At 38.9% G+C, this 14,683-nt stretch overlaps 1 protein-coding gene across 1 annotated transcript; it reads left to right on the forward strand.

The window, feature by feature from the left end:
- Positions 1 to 1,102: 1,102 nt before the first annotated feature.
- On the forward strand, positions 1,103 to 11,599 carry LOC102219543 (pyruvate kinase PKM-like). The gene is made up of 11 exons (XM_005795835.3): positions 1,103 to 1,165; positions 2,327 to 2,504; positions 2,578 to 2,669; positions 5,090 to 5,221; positions 5,303 to 5,489; positions 7,410 to 7,680; positions 7,768 to 7,918; positions 8,213 to 8,365; positions 9,056 to 9,222; positions 10,982 to 11,163; positions 11,252 to 11,599. The coding sequence occupies exons 2-11, from the start codon at positions 2,354 to 2,356 to the stop codon at positions 11,356 to 11,358; spliced, it is 1,593 nt and encodes a 530-aa protein (XP_005795892.1). The 5' UTR covers positions 1,103 to 1,165; positions 2,327 to 2,353; the 3' UTR covers positions 11,359 to 11,599.
- Positions 11,600 to 14,683: the final 3,084 nt, after the last annotated feature.

Here is a 14,683-nt window from a genome sequence, read left to right on the forward strand (position 1 = left end):
TATGGGAGCTTATGTTCCTGTGATGCTATTCTGTCAAATACGGTAAAATGGTTTGAAGTGAAAGTAAGTTACCTTAATAAGTTCATAATTGCAAGACTAAATCCATTTTTAGAATGCCAAATGTTTTGAAATATGATCAGTGTGACATCCGTGTCAGAAACCACTTGTGTCTCATTGTATTTGCAGAAATATGACCGAGTGAGCGCTCTTCGTATCAAACAATCTTTGTCTTATTTTTTTTCTGGTAACCTTACAAGAATTTTAGCTAATTAACTTTCTCAATGTTCTTTACTGTGCACCCTGGAAAACGTCCTGTTATGTAAGTATTTGTGTGTTTGGAAGACATTTTGACGTGTGATAAAATGTAGAGCAGTGTACATGTTCATTTTTTATTTTTATTTTTTTTAGCTTAGCGGCTAGTAAAGCATATTTCTGTTATATTTCAGTTACAACAACGTTTAGAGTTCAGCGTTAATCTTGTGAAATCATTTTTCCTTCTGTTGCATTTCAGTTACAAAAATAGGTTTATTAAATACATTTAAGAAAAGGAAGCATTTTATCGGATGTCTAGCTAGTCACGTGTTACACAATTGTTTTAGTAAACAAAATAAAGATTTTTCCTTTCTTTTTATCTTTTATATTTGCATTTTCTTAGCTGTATAGCATCTGGAAGAGCTTTTTAAAGTTTGTTTGTTTTTATTTAAAATGTTTACAAGATAAGTTTAGAGGTCGGGGGGCTAATTTAGTCCACAAGGCACAAGGAAATAAAAAAAAACATCTTTGTTTAAAGATTGATATTACACACAATCAGGTTGAAGATTTAACGGCTTTAAGAAATGTTTCTGCACAAGTATAATGATCTGAAAGCGCCGTGATTGGCCAGGCGAAGAGAAATTGCACCTGCGCTCCATCCGACTCAATATTTGGTTAATTTTAAGGCTTTCTTTAATAAAATAACATAAAATATAGTACACCAAACGTCATGCGTTAAGGTCGTCCACCTTAGATGATCTGTGCAGCTATCTGGTCCCCAAACGTCGCGCCCGGGGTGTCCGGTGGCAGAAACTGCTTAATGCGCACAAGAAAGTAGTCCCTGCTGGAATAAAACGCAGGCGCTCCAGCAGGGAGGGCGGCGCCTTGGTCCCCTGCAAAGTTCACCCAGTAGGTAAGCGAAGTTGGGGTGCTTTAAAACATACTAAACAGCACGGTAATATACTGTTTTATGTTCATTTATTGTAGTATTTCAATCTTTTCTTTGCACCTTTTTTTTTTTTAACTTGTTTTCATTTTACAAATGTTGACATAACATCTTAGTTTGGGTCTTTATTAATTAAATCATAAAAATCATTATTCTTTAAAAAAAATAATCTAACACCTGCGAGTTTTACCTGCTGCTCTGTAAACTATGGCATCCATCCGGCTATTTAGCTGTTATAGGTTCATATATTTTTAGTAGTGACCTTTAGCAAACCTGTTGACGCCAGTTACATGGATAAATAGATATTTAACGTGACCAGAGACAGTTCATTTCATTTGATATGTTTCATGGTAGATTAAATTTACATGATAATTTCCAAGAGAGAAAATGCTGACGACAGGAATTTGTCAGCCATTTAGCATTACAGCTTAACTCGGCGGAGGATTTTCAATCATTATTGCACCTTAGCAGCATAAAAACTGTTTATGTTTCTCCCTTGGTTCTGTTATTGTGTTCAGTGTCACTGAGAGACAGGAAATCAGGGGCATCCTGTATTTTTCTGTCTTTTACAGAAGCTATTTTCTGAGCTCCTGTTAACCTGGTGCTTCAAATAAGAACTAGAAGTTATCTATAATAAGAGAAAGCTATTTTTTAGAGACAGGTTTTTCATGTTTCCTCTGTTGTTTCTGGTTGTTTTCATGCGTTGTTTTTAAATGCAAACGTCATGCAGGCACCTCTTCCAAAGCTGAACACCATGCTCTAACCTATAGCAACGAAAATCAAAAATAATAATTAGACATCAAGTTTTTTTATATTAATCAAGTTTATTTGTGTAGCACATTTCAGCAGCTTTACATAATAAAAACAAAATCTTACAACATTGTAAAGAAAACACAGTCAACAAGTGAACAGACTTTACATTTAATCAAAATCACACAGATCAACTCTGTTTAAGGATCTCATATAAGAATCCTGTACAAACATTTCTAAAAAGACTTAAAAGTATTTATTAAGACACAACAAGACTAAATTAAACACAAAATTCAAATCAACTGCTTCAACAACTTACAAATATTACAAAAATATGTTGGTCACGTGTCACATCGCGCCTTCCTTTGTGCTGCCAAGACGATCCCTGCAGACTCCAGCCCAAACATGTCCAAGCCGAAGGACGCCGTCCCTACCATCATGCAGACCCAGCAGCTGTCCGCCGCCATGGCCGACACTTTCCTCGAGCACCTGTGCCTGCTGGACATCAACTCCGAGCCGGCCGTGTCTCGCAACACTGGCATCATCTGCACAATCGGTCAGACGAATCACCGCGGCGCGCAGATTCTCTGTTCATCACGGCATGTTAACAAGCCTGCTTTGTTACGTAGGACCTGCCTCCAGATCCGTGGAGATGGCCAAAGAAATGATCAAAGCCGGGATGAACATTGCAAGAATGAACTTCTCTCACGGTACACATGAAGTGAGTAAAGAAGCAACGACACGTACGCAGGCCTGTCGCCTTAAGCATTACTGGACGATAAATCATCCCAGAAGTTATCGTGATAAATTATAATGCTGTTGTTTTGAGACCATTTTTAAGTAACATAACGGCAATAATGGCATAATAATGCAAGAACAGATTCTCAAACATCAATAAACTTTAAAGTCTAATAAACATTTAACACTGGAGCTGGAAGACATTTTAAATCTCCAAAAATAAATAAACAAAACAACAGAAACAACAAATAAAATTAATAATAAAGTCTCTGGAAACAACATTGTCCTTCAAAAGTTGGGTTATTTGAGACCAAAACACCAGACTGAAGAATTTTGTCATCCAGTTTTTGGTAGAAAGAGAGTAAAGAGAAAAACAATGAATCATGCAAACTTAAACTATTGAACTCAGTTTAATCCATGGTGGGATTAATTGATTTATCGCTGCTTGTGACAGCCCTAGATACATGTCAATATTGATTTACGATCAGATTTTAAAGCTAAACACTGATAAAACAGTGCAGCAGCAGATTGAAGCTCCATGCATGCATTTCACTGAATCAGGCTGGCATTTGTCCTGCCGCCTGCTAACCGCCGGTTACATGATCTCAGAGCTCGTAGTTGACCCTTCAGCACTTCGCCTGTATCTTAGGATAAAAACGCTTTGGTCGGTCAGCCACTGACCTTAACTCCTTGACTCTTTACCTTTAAAAGTCACGACCCCGCTGTCACCTGAGCGGACGTCCAGAATCGTGACGTGGAGCTTTAAAAGTTAACTGCAGCCCTTTCAGTAACACAGGTCAGACCTGACGGATTGAATTAAAAATATGTATATACCCAATCTTCTGTTTAGCGAATAATAATGCCTTTGGAAAATGACAACCAAATGATTCGTTTTGAGGAGAGAGGGAAAATAGATGTGACCTCTGTCTGGTTGGTGTGGCAGTTGTCAGCTATAAATAGGAAAGCGGCCCACAGCAACAGTGGGAGCGGAGGGCATGCAGAGAAGGAGAAGCAGGCTGCGCTCACTCTTTCTTCTCTAGGAGATTTTTGCTTGTGATACTTTAATTTGCTTGTTGCCTTTTTTTCCAGTTGTACAGCAGGAGTTGAAGTGATGCAGTTCAGCAGCTCAAAGTGCGTATTTAAAGCACAGCTAGGCTGAAGGTCCTGCGCTAAAAATATGCTGCTGCTCTTTGCCTGACAATGTGACCACCTGTTGCTCCAGTTTACGCTTTGGGAACAGGATACGAGTCCAGATGAGTTTTTGCCTGCAGAAATAAAACTCCGTGTTTTGAGTTTGTTAAAGACTGTTTTTTAGCTTTACATCATGTTATAATGTTATTCCCCGGAGGGTTGTCTTGATTATTTCATGCATGTTTCAGAAATCCTTTAATCTCCATAGCAACCATTCAGCTGTTCAAAACGCCTAGGTGGACCTAGCCCCGCCTTCGAGACGCAGCTCAGAGCTGCAGTTTCCAAGCTTCCAACTCCACAAGTCAGCTCCTTCAGACTAGCCAGCAGCAATTAGCAAACACCTGGTTGAACTGCGGATCAGCTGGCCTAATTGTAGCAGCTGCTTTTCAGTGCAACGCTGGTAAAAAACGTTGTTAAAGAGTCAAAAGAGGGGGTGGTGATTTCCTGAAGGTGGAGTTTCAGAAAGAGCTGGAGTTTCTTAAAGAGACAGAGGCCCAATGTTAAATTACAAAGTCAGGACGTCATGACTTAAATTTGTTTTTAAGTCATATTTGATATACAGCATTTTTATAACAACTGAATTTAACATAGTTACTTGACTGTGTTAAAATGACACCAAGGTGGCTGGAAAATACATAATACTGCCCATTTAAATGTAAATCCATCCATTGCGCACTGCAACAACACAACATCTTACCAAGTACTTTTGGTGTAGTTTCTATTGCAAATATCTTAGTAGACTCGAAACAAGACTAACATAACTAAGATACAATTAACTTTCCAACAAAAATATTAGCTTGTTTTAAGTCAATATTTTTCTTAAAATTGATGAGAAAGTTCTAGTTCCATAGGCAGATTATTTCACTTATAACATGGAAAAAATGTCTTGTCATCAATAAAATAATCTGCTAGTGGAAGTAGTACTTGGTTGCTAGGCGACGTCCTGGTCTTAGCTGGTTGCTAGGCAACCCCAGCCACCTAGCAACCCCTAATCTGTCAGTGGAACAAACATATTTTCATCAATATTAAGGAATTATTGGCTTAAAATAAGCTCATATTTCTTGCTGAGAAGTTATAAGTTAGTTTTGTTTTATTTCAAGACGGCTAAGACGCTAGAAACTAGAACCAAAAATACTTGGTAAGATTTTGTGTTTTTGCGGAGTAGAGCTACAGAGATCTGAAGGATTATTGTGACATCTTTTTGTTTCTCAGTACCATGCAGAAACTATCAATAATATCCGCGAGGCGACCGAGAGCTTTGGGCCCGGATCTATTGAATACAGGCCGGTGGCCATCGCTCTGGACACCAAGGGACCAGAAATCAGGACCGGTCTCATCAAGGGCGTGAGTTCCTGCCAAATTACACGAGGCAAGTGTTTGATTTATGGAGGACTAATGACTGTAATGGCTCTATGTTTTTATCAGAGCGGCACTGCTGAGGTGGAGCTCAAAAAGGGCGAAACCATCAAGGTCACCACAAACGATCAGCACAAGGACAACTGCGATGAGAAAACTCTGTGGCTCGACTACAAAAACATCATCAAGGTGGTGCAGATCGGCAGCAACGTCTACATAGACGACGGTCTGATTTCACTCAAAGTTAAAGAAGTCGGTAAGAGCGGAAACAAACAGCTACTCTTTGTTCATGCAGAATATTCTGCAAAAGTAATTTTACCCCCAAACTTCTTCACAACTTGCCACGTTGCAAACGCAAACTTCACAGTATTTTGATAGATGTTCATAAATATACCCTTAGAGAAAACAGGGGATCCATCGCTAATGTCAGCAAATAAAAATATTACTGCCTTGAATGTGTTTACTGCAGTTAAAATAACACATTGACTGCAAAACCACTAAATCTTCCCAAGTATTTTTGATCTAGATTATAGTGCAAATATCTTTAAAAAATCAGTAATTTTTTAAAATCAAGAAATAGGAGCTTGTTTTAAGTCACTAATTCCTTAAAACTGATGGAAAAGTACTGGTTCCACTGGCAGATTATTTCACTTTTCCCATTTTATAAGTGCAATAATCTGCCTATGGAACTTTTCCATCAATGTTAAAGAATTATTGACTTAAAAAAGCTCATATTTCTTGCTGAAAAGTTACTTATGTTAGTTTTCTCATATTTCAAGTGAACTAAAATATTTTCACTAGAAACTAAACCAAAACTTTGAAAAATACTTGGGAAGATTTTGTGTTTTTACAGTTTGCTTTACTTTTTGTTCAATAAAATCTTCCAGAGGTAAAATCATTCCTTTGAGTTGTAAACTGTGCCACAGACTAAACACAATAAAAACATTCAGCATTGTTCATTAAAATGCTGTAACACTATTGATGTACTAAAGAAAATAAACATACAGTAGTCACACTTACAGATATTCTAGATCATTGTAATAGCAAATACATTCAACAAGTACTTTTACTTTCAATACTTTAAGTATTAAAAAAAAAAAGAAAAAAAGAAATACTTCCTGTCACTGAATTCCAATTTTGGCCAAAACCAATGTTAGTGTCTGAAATGTTGCTCAAACAAAAATGTACTCTAGTAATTTTTGTGTTTATTTGTACATTTTGTGGTTGAGTACTTTCTCCACCACCACGTCTGTCTCAATAAACAGTAACTCAATTAAATACATAATAAATTAAAGCGAGATCAATATTTTCTATTTGCATAATTTATTTATTTCTACCAAAAACCGGTTCAAGTTTTTAGTCTTTTGTTTGGTCTCAACTAGACTTTTTTTTGAAGGACAATTTTGTTTACAGAGACTTAATTATTCATTTTGGGGTTTTTTCTGTTGTGTTTATTTATTTTGAATATTTAAAATGTCTTCCTGTTCCTGTGTTAAACATTCACTAGAATTGAAAGTTTATTGATCTTTGAGAATGTGTTTTGTGTTATTATGCTGTTAGCATTACATTACTTGAAAATGGTCTCAAAAACAGGGGTGCACCGATTGCACTTTTCTGGCCGATCGCCGATTACCGATCTTTTAAAAAGCTTAACCTGCCAATTCCGATTTTGGCCAACTTTTTTTGTCTGAAATGTTGCTCAATATGGCAACAGTGGGGCAACTATTGTTAATTGTAAATGTGCAGACATAACTTGGTGAGCCAGTCTGTCAGTCAAACCTTTCTCACCAGAGAGCGAAAGAGGACAGTGATTCATTCTTACACATTAGCCGACACAGTGGATCTTATAAGATCCACTGATCTTATAAGATCAGTGGATAAGATCGGTTTTATATGTAAAAATCGGCTGATCACCGATCTCCCAAAATTAAGAAAATCGGCACCGATAAATCGGTGCACCTCTCCTCAAAACAATATTATTGTTCATTGCAATAACTTCTGGGACAATTTATCGTCCAGCAATATTTCTTGTTGATAGAGGCCCGTCCACATCTTTAACATTGTGTTTGCAATATGACAAAATATGGACAGTTTCCTCTGACAGTGTTATAAAACACGTTGAGTCGCTGATTTTATTCCTTTGGATCTCTGTCTTTGTGTTGGGTGTGATGTAAAGGAAACGACTACCTGATGTGTGAGATTGAGAACGGTGGCATGCTGGGCAGCAAGAAGGGCGTCAACCTGCCGGGCGCGGCCGTCGACCTGCCGGCTCTGTCCGAGAAGGACATCCAGGACCTGCAGTTCGGCCTGGAGCAGAACATCGACATGGTCTTCGCCTCTTTCATCCGCAAGGCGGGCGACGTTCACGCCGTGAGGAAGGTTCTGGGCGAGAAGGGCAAGGACATCAAAATCATCAGCAAGCTGGAGAACCACGAGGGCGTGTGCCGGTGGGCGGCTCTTCGTCCGTCCTGCTGAAGCTGCTTCGCGGCGCCGGCTTCTGGATTTACTGAAGGTGTTTCTCATCGTTCTGTCAGGTTTGATGAGATCCTGGAGGCCAGCGACGGCATCATGGTTGCCCGCGGCGACCTGGGCATCGAGATCCCAACAGAGAAGGTGTTTGTCGCCCAGAAGATGATGACGGGCCGATGCAACCGGGTCGGCAAACCTATCATCTGCGCCACACAGGTCTGATTCTCTGCATGTCATCAATGTACTGATATTACAGTAACTATGTAGTACAATTTCTGCTCAACTGTAATAAAAATACTGTAAAACAGTAATAAATTTACAATAAAAATGTAATAAATTCACAGTAAAAATATTATAAAATTGCACTAAGGGGACTGTAAAGTTTATAGTATCTGCCTGGCTGCCCTGCTGCCGAAATTTACTCTAAATTCTACAGTTACTTTTTTAAAGTGTGGCAGCTTGTGAAGTCAGACATAAAATGTCACAAAGTTGGTTTTGGTTCCGGTTAAGATGCTGGAGAGCATGACCAAGAAGCCGCGCCCGACCCGGGCCGAGGCCACCGACGTGGCCAACGCCGTGCTGGACGGCAGCGACTGCATCATGCTGAGCGGCGAGACCGCCAAGGGAGACTACCCTCTGGAGGCGGTGCGCACCCAGCACATGGTGAGACCCGCTCACACACGCTACAGGCTAGCAGCAGAGCTGACACAGAGCACAGCGACTTCACAGGATTATTACAGCGTAGATTAACAGATTACAGGTTTCCTAAATCATTTATTCCTGCTCAAATAATTTCAGTCAGGAGCAGTAATGTGTTAGTCCAGTTTTGCATAATTGAATGTCAGTATAAATATGGCAGGCTTGTAAAGTGGTATGCTTTAAGTTGTATCATTAGTTTGTTCTTGGTTTACTATGCACGTTTTCTCTGTCCTACTGGTTGCTTGTTTTCTTGGTTTTAAGACCCTGTCTGCAATGAATAAACAAATCAAATAAAAAAATATATAGTTAATTTGTTACAAGTAATACAATTAATTCAAACAAATATATTGAGTTGTCATGTTAAACAAACTTAAATAAATGTAACATGTAATAAATTAGCTGAATTTTTTAAGTCGTAGTTCCATTCTTTATTTTCAGTGTAGATTTTTCCACTGCTGGCCTTTTGAGGACATTCATGGTTTTCATGCAGCCTGAATGAACATGAGTTTAACATCCAGCATTATATTTAGGACTTCTTCTGCCAGAAATGTTCGTTTATCTTTTTGTCCTGTGAATGCAGACCAGCTGAACCCAGCTGTGCGGCTGCAGCCCAGTTTACTCTGTTTTTATAAAATGTCTGCTTCCTGCGTTCAGATCGCCCGCGAAGCCGAGGCCGCCATGTTCCACAGGCAGACGTTCGAGGAGCTGCGACGCACCTCTAACCTGACCCGTGACCCCACTGAGTCCGTCGCCATCGGCGCCGTGGAGGCTTCCTTCAAGTGCTGCGCCAGCGCCATCATTGTGCTCACCAAGACGGGCAGGTGAGGCCGCGCTGCGCCGCTTGCCTCAGCAGCTCTCTGAGTCATCGCTTTGGTCCGCCGCCGCCGCCGCTGCAGGCGCTCGGACTGCTGCGTTATGATACTTCTCCATCCCGACGCCTCCGCTTCCTTCTAACGCCGGCCTCTGAAGTGTGCCAACTTTCACAATCTGCTTTCTGCTGGTGACCTTCTGAGACGTGAACCCTGACATTTTACAGGTTAATTTTAACTCCCTGTTCATTCCTCTCAGCATGTGACACAGAAGACGCGTCAGCTGGACCAACCGGATGATTATAGCGGCTTAAATACTTTAGCTTTCTGTTTTAACAATGGATCTCATGGCTGCTTCAATGTGGGGGAGGAACTTTGTGTTGCTTCGTGGATGTTTTCCAGCTCAATGATTTTTCACTCTGCAGCAGAAAAAAGCAGAGAGACAATTTAAAACAAGCAGAGGAAGGTGGAGAGGTAAAACATCTAAAAATAACAATGTTAGAAAGATGCACCGGTCCGATAATAACATCTGTACCGGCACCGATATTTTAAAAAGTCTGGTACCAATCAGACCGATCCATAAATACTGATCTATTCAGTCTAATTCTATGCTTTATTATTTATTTTACATTAGATTTAAAATTCCTTATTGCACTTTCTGAACCATTCAAAAGAAGATTTGTTGTTTAAGTTTACCTGTTGGACTAAAGTAGTCAACCTTTTGTTTACTCAGTTTCTGTATTATTTATTTTACATTGGCTGTTACTGTCCTAATTGCACAATTAATCGATTTGTTGTTACATATTTGGTGTATTTAAATGTGCTGCACTGGTGCAGAGTTACCAAATAAGTTAATAATTCAGCACATTTATATCTGTGTTTCAAAGAAGAAATGTTTTAAATCAATTTTGTTGTTTTTCTGTATCGGTTTGGCCGATAAGAAACCTCAGATATCGATACCGGAAGTGAAACAAGTGGATCGGTGCATCTGTAATAGAAAGTCCTGTGGGTTCTGTCTCTAACAGCTTCCTCTCTTAGAAATATTCAGACCATTTTTCCCTGCAAAATCACTCAAGTTCAGTTCAAACTTGAGTGATTGAAAATATCTGGCCACAAATTTTCAACTGGGCTTTAGTCTGAACATCTATTATGGCTCTATATGAATGTATCAATTTATTTATTTCACATAATTTCTTTTAAATGCATAAATTATTTTTGTATTTTTTTAATGTGAATTTTATTTTGTATGCCTGCTATTTTGAATATCATTTTAAAGACGCAGCTCGAACAAAAATGTCTCATAATTTCATAATTTTGTATGCTATTTGTATAAGTAGCATACAAATTCAAATAACTTGTATGCTACTTATTACTAAATCAACATTGAAATGAAATCGAATTGTGACCGGAAGAATCAAAACTGAATTGAGGTTCTGGGAAAAACTTCATTTTCCCAGAATGAAGTTTAACAGAGGGACAAACATTAAAATCATCGATGTCAAAGGCAGAATGCATTACATGAATTCAGTGAGTACTTCTAAAAATTAAATATTTAAAGTAATGTGGCTCTATACACACAAAACCTGATCAAATATGTAATTATCTGTGGCCTGTCTAGAGGGCCACATAATAATGCAGGCTGGATTTGGCCCTCAGCAAACCCTCAACATGATGCTGCCACCACCAGAATCACTGGTGTGTTCAGGGTGCTGGTTTCTCCCTCCACGTTTGGCTCCTGCTGAGGTAACGAGCCGCTGCCTGCTCCCTGCAGGTCAGCCTACCTGCTGTCCAGGTACCGGCCCCGCGCCCCCATCATCGCCGTGACCCGCTGCGGGATGACGGCCCGCCAGGCCCACCTGTACCGCGGCATCTACCCGGTGCTCTACACCAAACCCGCCAGCGACGTCTGGGCCGAGGACGTCGACCTGCGCGTGAACTTCGCCCTGGAAGTTGGTGAGCAGGAAATGTGATCGTTTGTTTCAAAGTTCAGCAAAACAATTTTCTTCTGCTTAAAATAATGCACACCTTTTTTTTTTGGCAGGTAAATACCGTAAATTCTTCAAGTCGGGTGACGTGGCCATTGTTGTGACCGGCTGGCGCCCCGGCTCTGGCTACACCAACACCATGAGGGTGGTGCTGGTGCCGTGAGCTGGATTAACCTTTCCCTCACCTTTGACCTTCCTTCCCTCCATCCTCGACCGGTTTCCACCTCAGAGTCCAAACCAGACGCAGATTCTCAGTAACGCCATGATTCCTTCCTCCAATTTGTCCAGTTTATTGTCTAAATCCTGTTTTGTTCTCTCCCATGTTATATGTGGAACTTTAAGTTGATAAAATATTTAAAATTAATTGGCATGATAAATAAAAAGGAACTGTTGGATAAGATGTGTTTGCTTTACTCATATTTTGCCACCACTCACGTAAAGTTTGGGTGAAATTAGACCAAAATGATCAAAGCTAAAGAACTGAACGCAAACATTTTGAGAAATAAAGATCATTTGGCCAATAAACTCATAAAAATATTTGTACGGGAACCAAAAGCCCAAAACTAGAAAATTATGAAAGTCTATAAAATCTGATAACATTGGATAAAAAATAAAAACTATCCACTGGCTGCGTTTCCATTGGCCATTTAATTATGCTAATTAGGAGTATTTAATGGAAACACCACAATTTAGAAAAAAACATGTTTTTTTTATAAAGTGTTTGTGGTTGGATGTGTTTCATAAAACTGCAAATGAAACACATCAGGAGTCATGTGATCATCAGATGGACGTTACCGCTGACGAAGACAACAGGAAGTGGTAGGAAGATGATGGACTGACCGATTGAGCAAACTTATTCATGTCAGCGTTTAACGTTAGTAGAATATGAAAATAATGGAAACCCAGCTATTATTATTATATGATTATATGATATATGATATTTATTTAATGATTTTCTTTTTATAAAAACTCATATTTGCTATTTTGTTCCCAAACAATGTTTGGACTGCCCTTTAAATTTATGAGGGAGTCATTTAAATATAAATACTGGTGTTTGATTAAAAACAAACCAGAAGTTTAGATAATAAAACTAATAAATTATGTTGTTCTGTTTAAAAATATGCAAGTAAACCTTTATTGTGGGCTTCAAGAAAACATTGGATTTGTGTCTCAATGTCCAAACATAAAAATTTTCTCTCCAGGAAAAGTCTGGAGTTCGTAGATGATTTGTAAATGTTCCACTGTATCATCAAACAACCTACTCGGATAAGAAATAAAAGTTCTTTATAGGAAGTCTATAATAATGTTAGAAAGAAGTTTTCAAAGTGAGTTATTAGAAGACACATTCAATGTAAAAGTATTTTATCCTAATTAACCTCTGAAGCACCAAATTAAATACCTATTTACTTGCTAATCCACCACTTCTGACTCTGAACATGGAAAATAATTTTCTTTGTATCGAGTATCTGGCAGATTATGACCCTGGCTATTTTGAATTTTGGCAGCGAACAACCCCGCGCTGTTCTGGATTTATAATCCGGCTTAAAGTCTGAGACTCCCCCTCCCTGCCGTCGTTTCCATCAGATTTTCCTCTGGTCCTCGTCACTCTGCTCTTCAAAAAGAAACCCACAGCTCGGCGCAAGATCATTTGACCATATGTCTGTTTTTTATTGCATTAAATTCAGTAGCTAAAATAAAATGTGTTTAATATACAGGAGATGAAATGATCAGATTTGGTGATTAAAAAGGCAGCAAAAATGAGAAATAGACTAATAAACAGATCAATAACTTTACTCCTCGACACTGGATGTATTTAAAATAAAGTGAAACCCCGCTGATGGGAGGTGGATGGAAAAACAAATCAGCTAAACACATTAACTAGTAAAAGGATGTCACTGTTGTTTCATAAAGCAGTCTTTTGGATTCAGCATAGCGTCACAAAGCAGCAGATGTCAAATTTCACAATCGAACGTTAAACAATGAAAGAGGTAAATGTGCAGCAATATGACCCGTCAGGGTTTCGGTGTTGATCACGCGCCCCGGTGACTGCTGGTAGCCCTTTGACTGGTGCAAGAAACATTCACATCATTCTCAGTGCGTTGCTGGTTTCAAGATGTTTGATGATCCTCGATTGCTTTTAGTTTTTAATCAGTTCCCTTTTTGTAACGACTGGAAAGCCAAACTCACACAGGTGGAGCTCAATAAATTAGAATATTATCAAAAAGTGTTTTCCACTGATTTTATATTTATAAAATATTAAATAAGGTTTTATATAGATTCATGACACAGGCAATGATGCATTTACTACTGTTGTTTCTTATAAGTTTGATGATTATGGTTTACAGCTAAAGAGACAAAATATGTTAGAAAATTACATTAGACCAAAAAAATACAATCAGTCTGACAAGGAGGGTAAAGGTCATTGCCAAAGAAACTAAACTTTTTAATTATGCTGTATCTGTGCTTGCGATTCCGGATTTGAGGAATCATGGAAGAAACACATGCAGAGTGGAAAACCAAAGGTTACGTTCACACTGCAGCCTGAAGTGACCCAATTCCGATTTTTTTTGTCAAATCGGACAGTTTTGGCGCGGTCGTTCACATTTCCAAATGTACAGTATCCCACCTGTAAGTGATCTCCAGTGAGAGCTGCAATGGACCTGAAAGTGTCCCGCATGCGCAGTAGAGGGCGCAATAACGTTACACATACAGAGCGTGCTCTGTGTTTTGCCAACCGCCACAAAAAAGAAGACGAAGAAGAAGTGCTCAGTGTTTGCTGAAGTAAACGTGGATGCTAACGTTGGAGCACATCTTACACATCTGAAGTTGTTGTCCAACCGGAACCAACATATTTACAACTTAATATCCGTCATCGTCCGCCATGGTGGCTGTTTTTCTTCCCGCTTGCGCGTATCAGGACGCAGAACAGTGACGTTTGTCGAGTATCAATGACGTCAGGTCACATTTGAATCGGATACGTATCGGATACCAAAGTGGCCTGGGTCGCATTCCGAAAAACAATCCGACCCGTGTTGTTCAGACTGTCATGAAAAGGTCCGATATTAAAGTGGGTCACTTCAGACTGCAGTGTGAACATAGCCTACGTCTATTCAAACAGTGTTCATGGAATTAAAATAAATATAAATACGTTGTATTAACTTAATTGGACAACAACCTCAGCAGTAAGAATGGGTCATTATCTTTCTATTTTTGGTTATTACGAATATTTGATTTATCATCAAAGTAAACTAAACATGATGTTGTTTGTGAAAAAACTCTTCAAAAAACAAAACTAATGCTAGGATTGTTACTTACACTTTCCCCCCCAAATGTTAGCTCTATAATAGCAGGAGATATCAATATCTTAAAAAATATTAATAAATTCAGTTATTTTGTGGTGGTTAATGATACAATTGCTTTACTTGGTTGAGTATCAATAGGAATAATTAATGCAAAAGCACAAAATCTCACCAAGTACTTATGTTCTA

This window comes from Xiphophorus maculatus, chromosome 2 (genome assembly GCF_002775205.1).
Source record: "Xiphophorus maculatus strain JP 163 A chromosome 2, X_maculatus-5.0-male, whole genome shotgun sequence".
Classification (NCBI taxonomy): Eukaryota; Metazoa; Chordata; class Actinopteri; order Cyprinodontiformes; family Poeciliidae; genus Xiphophorus; species Xiphophorus maculatus.